This window comes from Alligator mississippiensis, chromosome 1 (genome assembly GCF_030867095.1).
Source record: "Alligator mississippiensis isolate rAllMis1 chromosome 1, rAllMis1, whole genome shotgun sequence".
Classification (NCBI taxonomy): Eukaryota; Metazoa; Chordata; order Crocodylia; family Alligatoridae; genus Alligator; species Alligator mississippiensis.
In genome coordinates, this window is record NC_081824.1 from 147,960,948 (window position 1) to 147,983,619 (window position 22,672).

Consider the following 22,672-nt stretch of genomic DNA (forward strand, 5'->3'; position numbering starts at 1 on the left):
CAGCCTCTCTTAACTCCCTTAGTATTTCTAGCTTGCTGCTACTGTCCTTGTCTGAGGGTTGATAGTATATCCTTAGATGTACTTTTTTTCTCTATTGAAAGCTGGACTTTCTCTCCACATAGATCTATCTATGGTATCTTTCTTACCAGCTAAAAAAAATCTATCCTATTTGATTCAATGCAGTCTTTGATGTAGAGTAGCACTCCCCAACCAGTCCAACCTACTCTATCATTCATGTATAATTTGTATCCTGATATTACAGCATCCCACTGATTTCCACCCACCCCCCCATCATTCCACCATCTTTCAGAAATACCTATTATGTCAATATAATTTTTTACTGCTAAGCATTCAAGTTCCCCCACCTTTGATCTTAGACTTTCTAGCATTACTATAAAAGCATGTATCCTTTTTATTGTTGCCTGGTTGCCTGCTTCTGTGTGACCTTTTAATTATTAAAGGAATTTGCTCGTGCTTGTCTTCCCTGTGTTTCATCCAAGTACTCCCTCCTTATTTATTTATGCCCATCTTTTATGGTTTCACTCCTGTAGGGTTTGTCAATCCAATCTGTGTGCTCTTCCATACCTGTCTGCTTTCTTTCCCTGCCCTCCTCCCCCGATCCTGTTTTAAGTTTAAGAGAAGGAGGTGGGGGTGAGAAATGACAATACATACTTTCCTGTGCACCCCTGGTGACAAAGGTGGAAAGGTTCTCCTCCCTCCTCTCTACTTCCCCTCTCCCACTCAGCTCAAGTGGGAAACCAGAGGCCTGTACTCCCAACCAGAACCTAGAGGCTGCAGGCAGAAAGGCAGAGGCACATAGATTTCTGCTCTCCAGCCCTGATGAGAACTGAGCACACAGGAGAGTGTGCATTGACTGTCCATCCTGTTTGTCCATCGTGTTTACCTTAACCCCATATTGAGGAAGCAGAAGGAAAGGAGCACTGTGGGAGGCTAGACGACCAAGCAGTGCCCTGCCACACTCCACAAATGGGTACTCATTACAGACATGCTTCATTTTGAAGGGCTTCAAAGAAGTTGCTGTCTCTTCCAGGCAAGAAGTTTGTACTTCAGCTATTTTTGGAATGCTTCATACAGTGTGTACATCTGCCCACTTGCCCTGCGAAGCGCTTCGAAAGCATCCGAAGCACTCCAAATGTAACGTCTGTTCAGGCCCTTAGGGACTCCCCTAATACAACAAATGCAATGACAACTACCTCACACATAGTAAGGTGAGGTAACAAAAACTAATCAGGACAATACCACCCACTGCATCAACATTTGTCTACCTGTGATCCAATCTTTACTATCTGTACTCTCCAAAGAATTAACTTTCTATAAAAGAAATTTTACAAAAGCGTACTACAGTCTGTCACAAAGACACCCACTGACACAATCTGAGCCCTGGCTTGAATTATTTATATAGTTAAAGGATGCACATTATGTAAAAGATCAGCATAACTGCAGAGAGTTCCAGTTTCCATTATCACCTTGTTAAAACTGGGTCAGACTAGGTACATGTTTGATTTAGATTTTAAAGAATAGTTCTGAATCTATTATAAGAGAAGGTTAGATAAGGTGACCATACAAGAACAGAGCCACTCAGAGCCCTGAAAGTCAATTGTAAAATCTTGTAATTGATAAAGCTATACAGCAAGCCAGTACAAAGATATTTTTAAACAGTACCATGATTGAAAGGTGCCTGAAGGACTTGAGCCTGAATAAATTGCAGTTTAGATATCATATGATCAGGCATGCTGAAAATACTAATTATGATAAGCTGTTCTTGATGAAATTCACAAACTGTTCCAAATAGATTTCATTTGGCAAAATGGACTTTGGCAACAGAGCAAATGGGCATGTCAGTTAATCAGTATGATAACACACTGCTTACATCCTTAAGATTTGAAGACTAAATATTTTTGGTGTCAAACATATTTTGCATTGAAGGCCACTGGTTCTGCTGATCTTTTTAATCTACAATAGGAGCTGCATTTTTCTGTTGGATTTAATTTTGTTAAATGTGACAGTCTGTTTTAACTTTCATAGTTGACCTGAACAGAAGTTGCATTGTAATAGACAAAATGAATCAGTCCTCCTGACTCTAATCTGCATAGTATTTAAAGTACAGGCCATATCTTCTTGTAATCAGCCTCTGAAGTAGCAGGTAAATATAAAACAGCATCTACACATCACCCTACAGCAATGTAATGATGTGCTACATCGCTGTACAACATGCTACAGGGACATAGCAATCACACAGGTCTACACATGATCACCAGCTATGTTGCTGTAGCTGTGTGCTCCCCCAGTATAGCATGTCACTACAGCGATGTAGCAGCAAAATCTACCCACAAGCTGCACGCACGGTGTAGTAACCACCCATATTGAGCCGTGTTTTAGTACTTCCAGAAGGCAATACTAAAGCACAGCACCCTGGCAGTGTTGCCATACCGTGAGTGGCAAAAGATTACAAAATTACCTGATCTAACAAAGTTGTTGCCAAAGACGATCATAAGCATGAAACCATATGCAAAAGCCTGCATTAGAAAGGGAACGGCGTGACCTCCATACTGCTTTCCCTAAGAGAAAAATGGAAAATAGTGTAAAGCTTAGTTCACACACTAAGTTCTTTAATGGAAAACCTAAATTAATCTAGGATCGGAGTAGTAGAATTGCACTTCCAAAGCACAGTCTCCCAGGGGACTGGGTTTGCAGTACCAATATATATTCTGAAAACTGCCATGTAGCTTGTTTCATTGACTCATTTTTTCAGTCCATTAGCTCTGTTTTGTACCCTGTTTTGCCACTGTAGGACTATCAGAAAAAGGGATGGGGAAATTATAGTGCAATAGTTTCTTCTGTCTTGTATCCTACAATAAGTAAATCTAAACCATAGTAATTCAACCCCTGCCATATCTGCCACTGTTCCGCTGGGCCTGGACACAGACACATTTATACTGATGTAAGCAGTCCTCACACCAGCATAAAAAAAAAAATGGACACATGACATATTGTCTTAAATGATGTTATTTTCTAGAATCCTGTGATAGGTATCTCTGGAAAAATCAGGATGTAGATGTTGTGTATCTACTTCAGCCTCTGGGTAGCTGTTTGGTCAATCCAAATAACAGCTACCCCACAGCTTGTCATGAGATCCTGTAACAGTTCTTTCTGCAGCAGGTACCCCAGGAAAGGTAGTCATGTGCCTGTTCTCAACACTGTAATTTACACTGGTATAGTGTACAAGAGTCGACAAAAGTGATGAAAGTTAAGCCAGTGTTACCATTTAATGTACACAGGCCCCTCAAGATGAATTACTGCAGTTCAGGTATAATGGACCACCTAAAATGGTTTCCAAGTTCCCTTACTCCATTTGTCCATGCCCTTCCTCAGAGCCTTAGAATTTGCTGTAGTTCATAGGATCACAGAATCAAGTTATTGATCTCAAATTGGGATCAATTTAGTCAAAAGTTTTCTAAGTTGAAACCTCTTTGGAAAGAAAGAGAGAGGACAAAAGGAAGAAAATACTTTTTATTTTTATTTTTTAAGATTGATGGATTCCTAAGGTTGATTAGGAAAAACTTTCTCACTAGGAGAGAGGCTGTTGAATCTCTATTCTTGGAGGTTTTGTCTAGGTGGAATTTTAAGACCTGAATAGACAAAGCCTTGGCTGGGATGATATAGGTGGGGATGGTCCTGCTTTGAGCAGGAGGTTGGATTAAAATATCTCCTGTTCTCCCTTCCAACTCTCATTTTCTATGACTCTATGATTCTACCAGAAGTTTTTTTGCACAGACTGGGAGATCAAATTATGGTTTTGATCATACCTGAAATAGCCTCAGTTGCAATTTACTCTAGCTAGTGAAACAAAACTGTTCTTTCTTGCTGCAAAGCAAAATTGAAAATAGTATTTGAAAAAGAGTTTGTCTGTCTAGGTACATACATGCCTAATGCTCACAAGTTAAATGAATTACAGCATGTGTGTGTGTGTGTACATGAGCACAGGTGCACACAGATGAAATGGCCAAGAGCATTTTGAGCAAGCTTCTACTCATATGAACAGAAGAAGGGGGTGCAAATTTCAGTGAGTGGAATGGAAGGGAGAACAAGAGCAGTAAGAGAGGGGTGGCAGGGGAAATGGGGGGATTAGAGATGAGGTTTGGTAATCAACCTTATATTCTTACATTCCCTGTGTCTGCCAGGATCCAGAAAACCCCTGTCTTTCTAAAAGGGGAAAGGGGCATGTCTCAGCTCCATTCCCTGCCTCCTCCAAAAGCCAAGATCTGAGAGTCCCCAACCGTCTAGAGGCTCATGTGAGGTTAGATCAGGGGTGGGCAAAATATGGCCCATGGGCCAGATTCAGCCCACCAGTTGATTATATCTGGCCCACGCCCTGCCCACACCTGCCCCATACCTGCCCCATGCCCATCAATGGCACCGCTCCAGCCTTGGCCTGGCTAATGTGCACAGGTTTCTGGCAGGGCTGTTCCCACCTCTGCTGTAGCCGCCCTGGTACTGGTCAGTTCTCCCTGCCTCCAGTGGCTCTTCCTCCTCCTCTTCCTGCCCCTGCTCTGCTGCTCTGGGCAGCAGGTAGCATGGGAAAGCAAGAGTGACTGTGGGGGCACATGCCAGACACTACACACCCAGCCAGGTTGGGGGGAAGCAGTAGCTAGGTCGCTTCTGCCCCAGTGTGAAAGGCTCCAGCTCCAGCTTCTGGCTACCTTTCACTCACTCAGCACCCGTGGGCAGCACTCAGCCACCTGTGGGCAGCTAAGTGGGTGGAAGGTAGCCCCACCAGGAAGCTGTGCTCACTGGCTGGTGCTGGGGCCAGAGCTGGGATGGTGCCAACAGTGGGTTTGGGTGACAGTGTGGTGCGGCCTGCCCCAAGCGGGAGTGGGTGAGACTCGTCTCCATGTGGAGCATTACAAGGATAGCTGTGGGCCAAATGTTGGGGTGGACTACACTGCACTGCCCGGGTAAGCTCTGCTGCATGCGCTCCCTGCCTGCTCTCACTCTCCCCGCTCCCAGCTGGCTCCCAGGACCTAGCATGCATACCCCCTTACTCCCCCCCCCCCAACCTCCCCTCCACACCCCCCCTCACACACACACAATATACAAGGTCAAGACTTTATTTTGAGCTGTTATGCCTCTATATACAGTACTCAAAAAACCATAAATCGGGACAAAAATATTTTTTAAAATAAAATGAAAACATGTTATAGATGTTTGGTTTTTAGTATATAATTTGTTTTTTACCTGTAATATGTTAAAATGACATCTTCTGAAAGATTTTATGCATGCCCTCAACGGCTCACCAAGAGTCATTAAGCAGCCTGGTAGCCAAAATAGTTGCCCACCCCTGGCTTAGATCTAGGGACCTTGTCCCTTTAGGAGGGTCTGAGCCCATCTTACCATTCCACATGTGTGAGTTTGGGTCAAGAGGGCCCCTTCCCCTCCAAAGAGCATGGAGTTCCTCTACTCCCACCCCCTCCCGTGAGTCAGAATTTGGTGGGTTCCTGCCCCTCTAAAGAGACATGCTCCCCCATTGGAAAATGAATTGACGGTCCTTAGGCTTCTGCATTCTGGGTAGGTCTGAGTCCCTCTTCCTCCCTCTTGTGTATATACCAAAGTTTGAGCTCTGACTCTTTTTCCCTACTCCTGTGTTGAGATGAGTTGAGACCAGGCATTCTGGAAGCATGCCCCAAGCAAAGTGGGTGAGGAGTGGATAACAGGCCTGCTTCATGAATACCAGGGGCTCTCAAACATGGGCAATGGGGAAGGAGAATGAGGACACCAGCTGAGATGCTTAGAGAAGTACCCATTTCTCTGAGATGAAATTTCAGGCTGTTTTCACCTCTTTGGGGTGGGTATACTCTCATTCAGCTGAGTACCACTTTGAGATGAATGGGCCATGAGAACATACTAGTTAGAAGTAGATTTTCCTAGGCCCCCTGAGAGTACAAATACATGGCACAATGCAGTGCTTTGTAGAGATACATGAGCTTACTTGGGTACTGGAAACACTATAGCCATATTAGTGCAGGGCCCTGCTCAGGCTAACTAGCTCAGGCAGAGCACTGTGCCAACTTGTCCTGACTGTTTCTGGGCCCACACTGTGAGTCCAGGTCACACTGTTTTCAAATAGAAAATAGATTACACGTGTGAATGCCTGCTGAGAGAGGCAGGCAGGAGAGGGGACAAATGATTTCAGGGTAGAGGTGTTGTGAACAAGCACTAGAATTTTCTTACTTTGAGGTATATTCTAGGTAGTCCTGACCCCATCCACAGCTCTCTTCCTCAGCTTCCCCATTTGGCTCTCCTGCCATGTTTTAATAGTCTCTGGGCACATCTACACAAGATGCTTACTGTGTAGTAGCATAATAACACTGCACAGTAGCATGCTGGTCAAAAACCATGCTAATACACTACTGTGCAGTGTTTTTAGGCTACTGTGCAGTGAGTGTCACAAAAAAAACCTGTGTGCCAGCACTACTGTGCAGTAACTGTAGTTACTGTGCATTTAGTCAGTACTCCATTAAGCAAGTACTAAACTAAATATGCAGTAACTACTGCACATTAATGAACATGTAGACGCGCCCTTTCAGTGGTCAAATTGCTGGGAGAGGGCCTTGCTGTTAGGGCTGAAGTAGACCCCTTATCAAGGCTCTGCAGAGTCTCCTTGAAAGTGCAGCCTCCTACCACCCCTTACAGCAGGGGTGGGCAAAGAGTCCAGCCCGTGAGCCAGGTTGAGCCCACGGTGGACTTCATTTCCCAGCAGCCCCTGCCCACATCACTTCGGGCTGGTCTCCATAGGAAGTGTGATGATGGCCCTGCACTCCCAGGGCAGAGGTGACAGCGCAGGGCTGGGGCATCATTCAAAGAAGACTACATGGTCACGTACCATAACTCTGTATGTCTTACTACGCATAAGATCTTAATTCTTCATTTCCTGATTTTTACTAGTTTGAATACTGCTGAACTTGACAGTTTGGAAGGGCAAATTTAACTCTGCCAGTGATGTTTTCATCACTGCATATGTTGTTAAAGAATGAAAAAAAAATCAAAATTGTTCCTGGGGGAAACAAGGGGAAGGGGAAGTGGGGGAAGGCACAATGAGGGATATGGGGTTATTGCTCTTTTGGAGAAAATAATAAGAGCTTCAGATCATTATTCTCTCACAATTTTGCATTCCTAAGAAATCAGTCCCATCTCTATTTCTCATTTTTAGAAAAAGTGAAAGTTAGAAAATTTGATTGGTAACTTTCACCATTAAAATGTTACTACCCATAATAGAAGTAAAGAGGTTGAATTAAAGAGCTGAGGTTGAGTTAAAGAGGCTCCAGCAGAGTGGCACAGTGGGAGCATGCTGGTCACATAACCCAGAGGTCAATGGATTGCAACCATCCTCTGCCATATTTCCCCCTGCTTGCCTTTTTCTGAGTAGCTTAAAACAATAGATGAAAACCAATGACACACAAAGAACTGGAGAGTGAAATATTTTGAGACCTATGGCAATTGTAAATACATACACTGAGTACCCAAGATAACACCACACATTTACCAAAAGGCAAACGTAGGCTTGGACAGATGGGATGAGTTTCAGGCGTAAACCCAGAAAGCACTGCACTGTGCATAAATGAACATGATGTGCATATAAAAGCGTGAGAAACAAACAGACTGTACAGTGGAGGGCAAACATGGGAGTGTGAGAAAATTGTCCCTGAGGGCATGGACACACAAGCAAGATACTGTGAAGGAAATGAGGGCAGGGATTTGTAGCATCAGCAGTTTCACAATTATGACTTATGTGCCCCTGTGTGCTCTTAGCACAAGGTACATGAAAGCTCATTCACAGCTGCCTATACCTCAATGAAAGGCTTTATTGCATCATGAAATAAGAGGAAGTAAGTGGGCAGCTGCTATTCCTTCCTTTTACCTTGAAATAACTTGCTCATGTGCTCTTGCCCTGATACATATAGGGATACACTTGCTACTGTTAAGGCAAGCCTACATTGCTTATACACTGTGCTCACAGCCTTTTAAAAACTGAAACAGCTTGACTTGCTGAGGTTACCCTATTCGTGTACCCATGGCCTTAATCCTCTGCTCTGTGATTAAGACCTTTCTACATTTTTTACCTAGATCTTGCCTTTTTGATCACTTTTCTTGCCTGAGGCGACTGGGGTGGTGTGGATGCTAAGGCCCATGGTTGACAGCCCAGAGTTGCAAACTTGAGGCTGTAGCAGAAGCAGTCCTGGTGCAGCCCTGTCAGATTTTCCAACAAATCTGCAAATTCTGCTAAATGCCTTGTCACAACAAGCACATGAGAAGGAGGAGGACTTGCCTGAGGATGTAAATGCTAACATTCAGTGTTAGCCAAGCTTACCTAGAATAATTTCCCCCCCACCTAAGGATATCTTTAAGCCTAGATGAAATCCTCTGGTTACACTCTCTGACACAACCAAAAACCTTGTCCAGATAAACTGAGATAGAGAGCTAACCATCATTTAATTCTGCCACTGCTTCAGTCTCCATCCCATGTGCTAACATTTACACATTATTTATTTATTTAATTTTTCCATATTCCAAGCCAAATTAGTTATATCAAATTCCAAATCCATGAGTCAGTCCAGAACCGTAAGTGGCCCTACTACCGGCAGACATCCTCCACCCCCATCTGGGGCTTCAGATGTTTCCAAATCCTTTGGCAGGCATCCTACTTGCAGGGCCAAACCCAGAGGCTTGGAGTTTGGATGCCCCTGAGTTTTGCTTGCCCTCAGCCATATGGCCGCAGGAGCAAGCTAGGGAGGAGTCTCCTTTCCAGAAAGTGGGTATAAAGCCAAGACCTTCCCACTCCAGCAGCTAAGTGGGAGGTTTATTATACATTCCCTTGGCAGGTGCTATCCCTGTGCCAGGAAAGCGGTCTTCCCCGGGTACAACTAGGTCAGTAGTCACGGTATTTCCCTTACCAGGTAAGCACAGGACCACGTTTGATCTGAGCCCGCAAAAGAACATTTACATATCACCCACATCTCCTTCTCCTCTCTCAGCAGCAGCATATGTGGCCAGGTGCCCAGGGTGGCTGTAGCACACAGGAGCAGTCGTGACTTTTGGTTGCTGCTACTGCCCCAGACCCTTCAGCACTCAGGGCAGCTGCCTCTGTTGCCCTGCCCTAGTTATACCATTGTCCCTCACATGCGTGTCCCCTTCCTTTTTCTCATCCCAGCACCTTCAAACTCTAATCCCTTTCTTCCCCCTCACACAAACACGTAGCACTTTCTCTTCACCCAACTCTTTTACTCTCGCATACAAACACCTTGTATACTCTGTATATGTTGGGGGGGGGAGGGTGCTATTGCCATGATATCCGATAAGGGACTCAGTTTTCTATTGAAAGAACCACAGGCGAACGGTAGAGGGAACACATGCCCCGGGACTGGCCTCCGAATGTGGAGCAGTTTTTTGGCCCGCGGTGTTTGGGGGAGGGGGACACTGAGCCGCAGCACAGTATAGGAGTGGATGTAGGGCTTCTGGCCCGGCCCCGGGCCCACCCACAAATTGTGGCCCCCTTGCACCCCCCGGCTCAGGAGGCACCAGTCTCCCCTGGAAAGAACAAATTCAGTTCCTCTTTTCCTTCCCAGTCCAAGGGGGAAGCATTACAGATGCGGGGGGTGGGTGCATGTGCGGATCTCACGGAGAGGGCGGGGAACCCAAGCAGCCCCTTGTAGGCTGGAACTTTTGAAAGGAGAATCCATTTTTTAAAGTTTGTTCGGGGACCTTCCATATATTCTTAACATGCACTTTTGGGTCACGACCATGGTTGAGAAACTCTGGACTAGATGTCTTCCTGAGGTCCCTTCCAGCCTTACTTTTAGACGATTCTAGGATCTAGTGTCTTTTTTTTTTTTTTTTTGACTGGGGAAAAACGGGGGGCTGCGCTCTAGGCAGCGAGCCCCCCCGGCCCTACGCGGCGCCCCCGAGTCCCAGCGGCGGCTCCGAACGCAGACAGTTCCTAACCGCCTCGCCTCTATTGTGAGGTCACAGCGGAGGGGGTGGGGCTTGGGGGCTTGCTGTCCAATCCCCGCGCAGCCCTCTCTCCCCTCCCTCGAGTCGCTTTCCCGCCAGCCCCTCCTGGCCCAGACCCCTGGGGCAGCCCCCGGGGCGGGGCAAAGCGGAGCCTGCAGGCGGGCGGCGGCGGCTGGTTGCGTTGGGTCTGGGAGGCATGAGCGGGCCGGGGCCGGGGCTGGGGCCGGGGCCGGGGCTGCCGCCGCTGCCCAAGAGCCTGAGCGGGCTGCTCAACTCGGCGTCCAGCGGCGGCGGCGGCGGCGGCGCGGGCAGCGCGGGGCCGGGCCCCGGCGGGCGCTGGCGGGAGCTGGAGCGGCTGTACGCGCAGAAATCCCGCATCCAGGACGAGCTGAGCCGCCGCGGCGGCGGCGCGGCGGGGGGAGGCGGCCGGGGCTCCCCGCGCCCGCCCAAGCCGCCCAACCTGGACGCGGCGCTGGCGCTGCTCCGCAAGGAGATGGTGAGCCCGGGGGCCGGCGGGCGGGGGGCGCCTTTCTCCTCCCTCCTTCCCGGGGCCGGCTCACCCCCTAGCCGCTGCCCCTGGCAGGAACAAAGGGTCCGGGCGGCAGAGGACGGTCCCGTCGGGGGGAGCGGCTGGGCTTTTAAAACGTCCCCCTTACACTCCCGGTGAAGGCCCCGCCCCCTGCACTCCTCCTGGTCTTCCCAGGGGTTGGACTGGATGAGCTCCGCAGGTCCCTGCCAGCCCTCACTTTCTGTGACTTCCTGTGCTTCTCAGTGGGCGGCCCTTTGTGCACCCCTCTTCCTCCTCCGCTCCCTTGTGGGGAAAAGCCCCTGCTGGCTCCACATCCCCTCGCTCAGGGGTCACAGGGGTCTGGGTTGTAGCCGCGTTGGTCTAAGGACGGAGGCAGGCAAGGGTCTTTGGGGGAATATGATCTCTTTTATTAGACCAACTCAGATAGTTGGAACAGTTCTTCTTTGCCAGCTTTCGGGAACAACTTCCCTTTGTCAGGCAGCTGCCGTTGGTGTGTGCTCTTCCTGGAGGCACGGGCCTTTTCACATGCTGTCCCAGAACCGGCCAAAGTCCACCAAGTAGCCCCCCCCCCCCCCCCCCCCCCAATGCCAGTGTGCCACTTCAATATTGGAGGCTGCAAGTAAGAGAGGAGCAGTGTGGGGAGGTGGGGAAACCCCGGTCACTCTCCTGCCTGGCATCCACTCTCTTCCTCCTGTGTGACACAGGCCTATTTGGCATATAAGGTTAATATGGGCTTGAGGCCCACAGAACAACAGTTATCCCCCATCCCTTTTATTATGGGGGAGGGGGAGGCTGCTGGGTATGTCCAGTGATTTTGTGGGAGGGGAAACTAAAAAGAAAACAGGGACAGGAGTGAGGTCACAGGTTCAAAACAAGTGCTTCAAGGGGGGGGGACACTGAACAGAGCACACCAGACAGTGGCCACTGGCTCATGCATGAGTTGAGGGAGCCAGTGGACATTGCCCAGAGATGTGAACAGACCAGGGACAGAAAAATGGCTCCAGAGTCCCCAGGGTTCCTTCTGGCCAGAGCTTCCTTCCTGGTCAGGTACTGTGTGACAGGACTTTTAACATGTTTGGGGAAAAACATGAGTCCAGGTGCCTGCCAAGGAAGCTGTGAGGCCCTTTAGTAATGCAGGCCACTAATGATGTGTTACAGATTACTTGTGACAAATGGTGAAAACAGGGACCTTGAAAAGCATGGGCCCAGCTCACCAAGTCACTTATTAGCCTCCTTTAGGCAGGGAGGTCACAGAAAAAGAGGACAAGTGAATTGGGACAAAGAATGAAAAACAGGGATAGGAGTGCAGGTCACAGGTTCAGAACACGTGTGCCAAGTGGGGACGCCAAGCAGAGCACACTGGACAGCGCCCACTGGCCCTCAAGTGAGTCCAAGGAACCAGTGAACACTGCCCGGTGGTACTCTTGCCTGGAAATGGGAATGCATCAGGGACAGGAAAATGGCCGTACGGTCCCCAGAGTTCCTCCTGGCCAGAGCCTCCTTTTTGGTCAGGGACTGTGTAACACACAAGACTTGGGGAAGATGCACATATGGTCCAAACCAGTCAATAGCAGCTCCTATGTTCTTATTGTTCATCGAATAGATTTATTTATTTATTTATTTTTAAAGGACTAACCACTGCCTTTCTGTGCTGATACTGTGTTATGGGAATGCAATTTGTCAAGGATTCCTTGTCTTCATTTCTTAAAGAAGATGTCTTGTTTAAAAGCCTTTTCAGGCAAGGTTCCAGCAACATTTGGGGATTTGAATTATATATAAAACAACTTCTTTCCAGGAAGAGAAACTGTCAACTGTAACAGACTCTTTTATCTACTCTTGGTATAACATTCTCCCAGAATTGGATTAATGGGTTTCCCTTGTGCTTTGTAAAAGGCTGTTGAGGGGCTGAATCTGTGATGGATGGAACTCCATTTAAGCTATTAATGTTACATCAGTGATAGACTTGGCCCAAACCAAATTATTGGAAAGGTTGAAAATTCCCTTCAACCCAACTCTTACATGTATTTACGGCCTGCAGACTGGATACTGCCTGTGGAGCCACGTTGTGTGGCCTTCAGGGCTCGTAGGGGAGCTGGGAATTTGGGGATGGAGCTTGCCCCTAAATTCTGGTGTACAGGTGTATGGAGGCCCATTGGAAAGGCAGTTGCAATAAACCCCGTGGCCACACCCATTGCCACATCTGGTTCGGGTCCATAAGGAGTCCTACAGCTTGGATCCGGCCTGGAGAGCTGGCAAGTTTGACTGCTCATTTAATGCAAATACTCTCAAATATCTAGTATGGAATTGGATTAGGGCAAGTGATTCGGAATTAGATTAGGGCAAGTGATTCTCAACTGGGGTATTGTGGCAGCCTGGGCTGCCTTGAGATCTTTTCAAGGGTGCCACAGGGTGACACACAATGTTAGCATGTTAGGTGTGCAAACAGAATTCGTATCATAAATCCAGAGATTTCATCTAGGAATTCAGAGTCTTAGAAACATTCTGGCCTGTTGTGGTCTTTGTGAGTTATTTGCCATATAAGAATTGCTCCCTTATTTTTGCACACTTAAAAAGAGTGAAACTTAAGAGCTGGCATTTTCTGATGCGTGCCTTGAGTCTAAAAAGATTGAGAACCACTGAATTAGGTCAGTATGCCTTAACTGAGTAGCCTTCATTAGTTTATCTTATTTTCCCAGAAATATTAATGTTAAAAAAATAAACACACTTTAGTGGTTTCCTTGAAAATCCAGGGATTCAATTAAATAGCAAATAATCTGTAGACCCTTCTTTTGTACATCTTAATTTTGTAATATAGAATTATTCAAATTACTGAGCAATTTGAACATTTATTTTAAAATGGTACTTTTTTCCCTAAGAAATGGGTAAGTATTAAAATGGACTCATCTCATTTTGATTAAATGCACTGAAATGTTCTTCTGGGCAATTGTTTTGAATCCAGGACCTGACATTCCTAACAGAATTCTTCTGGATATTTTGGCATGTCTCTGTTGAAGCACTACTGTGGGAGCAAGTGCCTTGCTTATTGCAACATCAGATGAAGTTGTAATGATCAGTAAACAACCTTTGCCATTACTCTGAAGGCTTAAGAGTGAACTATTTCAAGCTCTGGTAACAACCACTTTTCTCTTTGTCTGACATGATGCTGCAGACCAGTAGAAGACTCCATCTAGATATATTTCGAATGTGTTTTAAAAACTAAAAATCCTGTCACAATAGGGAAACAGGACAGGAAAGGATCTTGAAGTCCAGTCCCACCCCTTTTCAAGGCAGGATCATCTCTCTCTAAACAATTCCAGAGAAATGCTTGTCGAACTTGCACTTAAAATCCAAAACAAAACGCCTCCTGTTTTGTCAAAATGGACACTGTTTTCTCAGAAAATTTTGCTATCTAATGGCCATATTCCTTGTTGTTGTTGAAGCTTATTCCTCCTTGTCCTATTCTCTGAATACAGAGAACAATTGATCACCATCTTTTTTTTCCCTTAAATAATAACTCTTTTTGTATTTGAGGATTTACTAAAACCTCATTGGTTTGCTCTGGATTACTTAATTTTTTTCAACCTTTCCTTATAAACATGTTTTGGATCGCTTACCATTTTTTTGCTCTCTGATTTCTTCTATTTTTTGCCACATCATCTTTTTTAAATTGGACACAGTATTCCAGGTGAGGCCTCAGCAGGGCTGAATAGTGGCAAAATCACTTTACATGATTTGCATACAACACTTCTGTTAATACATCCCAATATATTGTTAGCTTTTTTTGGCAACAGTCTTGCAGTGTGTGATCCACTCGCTATAACCCCCCCAAATCCTGTTCTTAAGCACTGCAGCCTAGCCAATCATTCTCCATTTTTGTACATCTGATTGTTTCTTCTTAAGTGCAGTCCTTTGCACTTGCCCTTACTGAATTTCATCAGATCATTTTAATCCTAATCCTGTTCTCTAATGTCCCTGCCACCCCGCTGTGCTTGCTGTCATTGGCAAATTTAATAAGCGTATAGTCAGTTCTACTTACTAAGTTTGCAGATGATACCAAACTGGGTGAGGTTGCAGATACAATGCACTGCGCTTGGGAAGAAAAATATGTCACTGATGTACAGTGAAACCCTACAAGTGCTTGTCCAGATGCTTTTTGCCTCCTTAGACTTCCCGTGTTGCATTTCAAGGGTGTTCTGAAAGAATGGGGTAGGAAAGGAGGGAAATATTTCTCCTTTTCATCTGTCTAATTAATGGCTTCAGGAAAAAATATCAGGTTTTGATGCTAAATAAATTCAGGTAAGAAACTTGTCACTTAGAATTTAGTTAGAATCCCCTTCAGATGTGATAGATTATCCTTGGTGATAATCTAACTAAACCCTTTTGTAGAGCAAATGTTTGAAGCCATTGGAACAACAAAGACTTTCTAGTGAAAGTCAGTTGCCCCACTTTAGGTGCACTTTGACCCATGCACTCTGAAGAGTCTCTGCATAGCAATAGATGGGCTATCATCAAGTAATACTGTAGTACACTATTATCCAACCATTTTGGCAGGCTTGTCACAAAATAGTCCTGTGCCCTTCCCAGGTGCTACTCCTGTCCATTTTCCTGCCCAGTCTGCTGCTCTGTCTTCTGCTTCCTACCCAATGTGCTGCTCTGCTTTCTGCTTCCTGCCTTATCTGCCCCTGTGCTACCTATCCACTCCCCATTCTGCCATGTGTCGTGTATGAGCTGCCCATGCTACTTCTGGCACCTGTGCTGCAGGTTGGCCAACTTTGCTGTAATATTATTACTAAAATTCTGAAGCTATCTTTTTTAACACGCTAATAAGTTAAAATCACATTTTTCTGTTTAAAGGACAAAAAAGAGACATGCAGAAGAATACCATTCTCAAAGTGTGCATAGTTGCATCCTTCCCTGCATAATCAAGTGAAGTTCTTTGCATGGGTCATTGTCGGGGGGGAAATGGATTTTTAGGGCCTTTCCCTGACCTACTTTTGGGTAAGGAGCAGGGAGTGAGAATTTGCACTAGGCCTTTTGTGGAGCAAAATAATTTTTTCAACCAGACCTAGTTAATGCATGGGAACAAAAAGCTAAAGGCCACGTCCAGATGTGCGTGGACATTTGGTTCCTCGGGGACAACTAACATTGGGTCCAGCCCCCCTGTACTTGAGCAGGAAAGACCGCTGGGATCAGATGACCCCAGCAAGATGGGTGTCAAAATGCTTTTTGAATCCCTTGCAGCCCCTGACAACTATGAAACAGCGGCGCACCTTGCATTTTTAGCCCCTGCATCGCTGTAGCAGCGTGCTATATTGAGAGAGTGCCTAGGCTGCTAAACATTACCTAGCCTAACAAGACTGAATAAAATATTATCATACTTTGAGTAGTGCAGTTTAATCTGCTACAAGTATCCCATTCTCTTTTCTGTCATGCTCTAGTTCCTCTTCAAGGAAATTTCTACACAATTGCTTGCTCATCTGTACGTTGCTCTTATATGTCAGGACCGAGAGGAGGAGAAAATAGATAACGTGCTTCTAACTAGTTTTACCTTCTGCTCTTGCTTCACTACTTCATGGTAGAAGAACGGCGTGTAGGGGCGGCAGCACTCAAATAATAGTGTCTGAGGAGGTGGCAGTGATGGTGGTGGCAGCAGCTAGATAAAAATGGCATAGCTCTAGTGTGAAAACTGTATCAATGGTCCCTAGTGACATCTAGCCCCTCAATTTAGTACCTTGATCTTAAAATCAAACATGGAGGGGAAGCTGTCCTGTCCCATGGGCAAGTAGCAGCTTACTGTGTCCTAGTACAGCTTTCACCTTCTTGGGTTTGCTGAGTAATATTTATTGGTTTAAAGAAAGTAGTGTCCAGTTTTCCTTAACAGAGAAACAGCTTTTCAGAGCAAGGGGGTGCTATTATGAATTAAGGATCTCCAAACTAAGAACTAAGGAATTACTTGTCTTTTCATTAAGATAGAGATGTGCCTTTATAGTCTAACTTTAACTTAGTCTATAAGGCCCATCTCTACCTTGCCTGATTTCAGAGTAACATTCCTAACTGTCTCTCTCTGCTCATTTGTCTTTTTGTTTCCTAACAAAACAACTCTTGTTAATCTTTGTTATCATCGCGAAGGGGTTGTGCTTACCTGCTCTCTCATTGTATGCTTATACGCTAAGAATATTGAAGGAAGGAGTCTCTCCTGAGTGCCTTAAAATGGGGTCTTGAAATCTGGGGCCACAAGACAAATAAGCAGCATTTTTTTCCCTTTAACTGTTAAGGACAACAGTGCTTTTCTGAAACTAAAAATTGGGCATTCAGACACAACAGTCTACAGTTTGTTGTTAAAAATAGGCAGGTATGGCAATTAACTTAAAAATGTTACCCAGCAGCATTTAAAGCATCACAAATGAAAAGTCTTGTTTTGGTTTTATCATTTCTTTAAATAAGCATAACATTTCTAAAGAAGTATTGCCCACTTCGCTGCCACAGTGGAGAAATTATTATGTAAAAATAGAGTTAGTCATTTAATCCTTAACTCTGGTCTCTACCTGCTTTGTATTTGACTTGGGAATTATTCTTGTTCATATAATTCTGGTGCCTTAAAGATGTCTGGAGCGTTTGTTTCAGGAATTCAGGACCAACAAAATGAGAACATAATTTTAAAAGTTTTCCAATCTCAAGACCCGCATGAGAACAAAGATTAAGCTGAAAATCACATAAAGGTTGAAAACAAACAAACCAATTGCACTGCAAACTTTGCTGTATTTCCTTACTGCTCAGGAAAATGTTTGATGCAGCTGTTAGCTGCTTTCAAGTAGTCTGTTGGATTATATGAACTTGATTTATTTGCTTCTGACAGGGTTACAGCATAAATCAGCTGCCTTGGGTGTAAATGTCACAGAAAAAGTCAAGGATTAAGGATAAATTTATCAGAAGCAGATAAGTAATTTTAAGAACTGAAGCCCCATTTTTCCCCCCAAAAATGACTTAGTTATTTCTGAAAATATTACCATAGACATATAAACATATTATACTTATAAACATATTATATACTTCAACACTGAGTGGAGGAAGCCCTGGGTGCTTCTACATGTGACGCTATGGCATCATAGCATCTGCGGGCAAAAAGCGTGCCGCCACCACTGCTACAGCAATGTAGGGGCTAAAAATAGCCTACTAGCTGTTACTGTCCTGTCATTTAGTACATCCAAAAGTCCTTTTGGATGTACTAAATGATGGTGCAGTAACAATGGTGCCATAGGGGCACATGTAGACACGTCCCCTTTCTTGCACACAGTCTGTATGAGGAAGATGGGTAAATGGGACAAATACGATGACACCATTAAGTCTGTCTTTGGTATCATAGGGAGTACAGTGTGTTTGAGTAATTTCACATGCTGTATGCTGGATTAGGATTGCACAGTTTTGTTTTTTTTTTCCAATTAAATAGGGCATGGTAACATTACTGAATCATGAGGAATGCTGTGTGGCAATGCTTCTTTTGCTGCTTTTTTATTTGGCTTATTCATTAGGGTGGACATAACCTTACCAAACTTAATTATACTACCATATCGCAATATTGCACAAGGTGTGACAACTGGTCCTCTTAAAGCTGTGGAAAAAATATGCAAGGACGTCATATTGCAAATCAAATCATATTTGAATGTCTTTTTCTTTTCCCTTCCAGGTTGGCCTTCGGCAACTAGATATGTCATTACTATGTCAACTGTTCTCTCTCTATGAATCAATTCAAGAATACAAAGGTGCATGCCAAGCTGTCTCGAATGCAGACTGTACATATGCTCTGGAAAATGGCTTTTTTGATGAAGAGGAGGAGTATTTTTAGAAACAACACCACTGTCATTGGCAGGGACAAAAGCCCACGGATTGGTTTTTCACTCCCTGTAACACTTCCAAGAAGATCTGGAATCTGCGGATTTCTCTTCTTGAGGGGAACATCTGGCTACCTGAAGTGTGTTGAACTCATGTTTGTGGCAGGCTGTCAGTGCAAGTTACTCATCTAAATGCCACTTTAGGAAGGTGATGTCCTATAACTTTCAGGATTCCTCGACATTCATGTGTGACAAGAAATGTCAGTTTAAATTTCAGGCTGGATTTTTCCGATTTACAGATGTTGGCAACTGACTTTATAACTGTAATGTTGATCATACAAGAAGTCAGTGACGTCCTGAGTGTAATAGCTTTTCAGGGGGTAAAAGACTTCATTATGGTGTAACTAACCAGGGGTGATATGTATTTGTCAACAGTACTGATAAATCCTCTTTGAACAGGTGTTTCAAAACCCCTGGTCCAAGCCATATTAAGCTAATCTGCTTTTATCAGCTGTGCTACTTACCTCCAGTTCTACAACTGGGTGGATTGTTTACACAGTTTCTTAGATACTTGTGTTCTATAAAAACCTATGTTTTGAAGCATTTTTCCTTTTTTCTAATCCAAAGGTTGTATATAAGCTAGCGGATGTTACCTGTATTTTTTTTTTTTTCTGTTCAGCTACCTAACTTTCCTAGTGCTGCCAAATAGCGTTAACTTTTCTATTACCTTCTTGGGGTTTTTTTTTTTCTTTTTGCATAAACATAGGTCTATGACCTGCTAAAATCTGTTTAAAAAAGGGTTGCTTAGCTTTTGCTGTATTAAAGGGTAAAAGCATAGGTTCAGACATTGTCTCTCTGCCACTATGTGGCTTGTAATAACCCAGACTCTTAAATGCAAGTGTTTTCAAACATATGAAGTATAAGGAATCTCTCAATATGAAAAAATGGGACAAACTGCAATATTTTGTACTGGATGACCTTTGTTTCTGGAAGGTAGTCTACAACTTTTTAAGAAGAATTGCAAAATAAGTGTTTTGGGGCCACAGTTATAAATAAAAGCTCTTTACTCTATCTCATTTGCTTGAAAGAAAGCTAAGCTTAAATGTACACATTTATTTTTGTTGTTAAAACACACTAAAGCATTCAGCTAAATTTACGATTTTTATAGTGTATGCAACACTCAGTTAACTTAAAATATACCTAAAAGTAGCCAACTATCTTACCATGCCTCTTGCTCTATTCTGAAGTGAAACTGCAGTACTCAGCACATGATGTGGGTTCCTCTTACTTCAAAACTTAGTAGTCAGCATGCTGTGAAATTTGGTGTTAGAATCTTGACACAAGCTAATAATTAAGGGCTTTAACTTCAAAGGATCTTTTTTGTATGGCTCATATGCCTGGCATAGATTCGACATGCAGCAAGGATCAAATTCTGCAGTAGCACCTCAACTATTTAAAAAAAAAAAAATGAAAAGCTAGTGAAACAAAATGGTTTGCAATGACAAAAGCAGAGGTAGCTTAGGACGGGTGTTTTTGCTTATTTTCCTTTAAACTGACAGCAGTGGAATCTAAACATCAAAGTAAAGACTTTGGGGTGCAATGTGCGTGGCTTTTTAAATTAGTCTATGACAGATTCCTTACATAGGTTTTAAAAAATCTATTCTGGCCTAGTTAGTTCTTTCATGTAGGCCTATTTAAAATTAATGAACAAACTTCACTTAAAAGGTAATCTAAATGGCTGCTAATTATGTGTCTGCCCATAGGTAATGCTCACGGTTGTACATTTGGACTCCATGTTTAGCCTTCCAAATGTTAAGTGTAACATTCTTTAATTATACTTTGCTATGCTCTTGACATGTTAAAAAAAACCTCTTCTATTTAATTCAGACCCCCTCCTCCTGCCCCGTCCCTGAAAATAAAAAAATATGGTGCTTAGCATAAGATGTAACAGCTGTGGGTATGTTTTTGTTGATGTAAATCTAAAAAAAATACATTCTAGGCATGGTCACCATGTACACGGAAAAGGCCATGTTCAGATGATGGTGAAATATTTTTTTCTGCCTGTGCTCACAAAAAACTAGGGCTGGAATAGACTTAAGAAGTTATTTCATCCAGTCCAGTAGAGGTGATAAAATCTTTACATCTGGACAGGTGTCAGGTTTTTCATTCTGAAATTTGGATTACTCTCTCCTTGTCCTGCCTTCTTAGGGCAGTTGGTGTTAACTGGTAACAAGATAATGTCAAAAGGACCAGCACTTAGTACAAAAAAAAACTGGATGGGCTTTCATGCGAAGGCAATTTATATATTCTAAGACTTCAAGAAAGAAAAGTATAAATGTTCATTTTATTTCTAAGTTGGGGGGTTCATTTACTAATGCAGAAACATATTATGAGGGCAGTATTCCATTAACAACTCCTTGCCGTGCCCAGAAAAAAAAATCACTGTAAAATATCAGTTTTTACATTCAATTGACACAAGTTTGCATTGGTTACAAGTTAAAAGGGAGTGAGTAGACCTACGGTCACTATGATCCATTTTGGTTTTACAGAGTACAAAAACAAGGGCAGAATCCAAAAATATCATATTACTGTCTAGTAGCTTTGAAATGTTCTGAGGCTTTAAATGCAGAAAACAAAGTGAAAGCTTCTCTTGGCACTCCTTCTCCTCTTGTAAGCAGCTCTCCATGAAGATGGGCAGTTGCTGTGCACTCAGTGGTGGTAGATGTGTTTTTCAGACTAGATCCAGCTTTTCCTGAATTTCACTGGGAATTTTACCATTTATATTAATGGGAGCTGGACCAAACCCTCAGTGAACCAACAGTATTTCTTGAGCTCCAAACTAATGTTCAGTCTAGCTGGATTATTTCCAGGACTATGAATGACTTGCATGAAGACTCTGACAGACTACAGTAACCAGCAGGAGATGCTCACCCAAACACTTTAAATCCCCCCACATATACTACCTGCTGTGTAATGCAGTGAAATTTGTAGGTATCCATTTAATGAGAGGCAAGGTTTTTTGGGTGGTTTTTTATGATACCTTTTATTGAACCAAATGTATAGGTAGCAGAGAGGTTTGACAAGTTTTTGGGGGCACACTGCCATTCCTCTGATCTCCCTAAAGAAAACTATTATTTCCTTGAGCAACCATTTAAATAGCATATAAAGATCTGTCGGTTATCATATTTTCTCATGTACCACACTGTAGACTGGTGACCTGTTGTGGAACCCAGTTTGAAAACCACTGTTTTAAGATGAGTTGCCTAATAAGAGTGGTGTCTTTTGCAAGTTTCATTGTAGATGATGTAGAGTAACCTGGTGCCTTATGACAGCATTCTAGGATATTTCCTAAAAGAGACCGATACAGGAGAGAATTTTTGAGCAACAGTGACGAGCACTGGCATGTCTGGCAGTAGAAATGACTTCAGACTGGGTTGATATGCATCTTGCTCAGGTTTAAGCATAAATCACCAGTCAGGATTCAGAACAATACATGCTTCTACATTTGGTGGGGGGCAAGGGGCAGGGACAGGGAAGCATTCCCGACACAGAAGTAGTACATGTGTTTGGTGAGTTAAGTAAAACAGATTTAGTATCTTTCTATCATGAAAAGAAGAGCTGTTTCTCTCCTGTTCTCTGTAGTTAAAAATATATGACATTTCCTGGTCAACAATTTACAACCCTATCCAGCTTCTGCTATACTCAAGGAGAGTTTATTGGGAGTTTAAAGTAGGCCTTTGTCAAAAGGATAACATCCAGTAGATAATGAAATTCCTAACTGCAAATCAGCATTACTTGAATATAAAGTTTACAAGTATCTGGGGTTGATACCTGAAAGTCTGCAAGAGGAGTCCCACAAAAATAGATTTTCACTTCTAAAAAATACTTTAGTATAATATTAATATCATTACAGAGAGCGAAGTTCTTATTCATCTCACACTTCCAGTTAGCTCAGGAAAGAGGTGGATGTTGAGAAACAATAATGAGATACAAATAAGTTATTGTATTTTCCTGTTTTAATTCAGCCTCATAAAAAATAACAAATATTTAATGACTTGATTTAAAGCTTTTGGATTTGTTGATTAAGCAAAGTATTGATTTTGCCTCATCGACAAAATTCTAACACTTTAAATCAAGATACCTGATTTTGATAGTGTCAAGCCATCTCTAACAACTACAATTAAGTAATAAAGTGATTAATTATAGAAAAAATGGATGATTTTGATCATGTTCCTGATGTGCAACTTGTTCTATGCTAGTGACTTGTGTGCCAACTCAAAGCTGTATT

The 22,672-nt window shown here is 43.6% G+C and overlaps 1 protein-coding gene across 1 annotated transcript; it reads left to right on the forward strand.

Annotated features, from left to right (window-relative positions):
* The first annotated feature begins 10,141 nt into the window (after nucleotides 1–10,141).
* On the forward strand, nucleotides 10,142–20,327 carry FAM89A (family with sequence similarity 89 member A). The gene is made up of 2 exons (XM_059715351.1): nucleotides 10,142–10,522; nucleotides 18,240–20,327. Exons 1-2 carry the CDS (start codon nucleotides 10,223–10,225, stop codon nucleotides 18,396–18,398), a joined length of 459 nt encoding a protein of 152 aa, XP_059571334.1. The 5' UTR covers nucleotides 10,142–10,222; the 3' UTR covers nucleotides 18,399–20,327.
* Nucleotides 20,328–22,672: the final 2,345 nt, after the last annotated feature.

What these genes read in the sequence shown, in the direction of transcription:
- FAM89A (XM_059715351.1), top strand. Translation starts at nt 10,223, where the DNA reads ATGAGCGGGCCGGGGCCGGGGCTGGGGCCGGGGCCGGGGCTGCCGCCG. An exon ending in CGCTGCTCCGCAAGGAGATG is followed by an intron (nt 10,523 to 18,239) that starts GTGAGCCCGGGG and finishes TTTCCCTTCCAG; the next exon opens with GTTGGCCTTCGGCAACTAGA.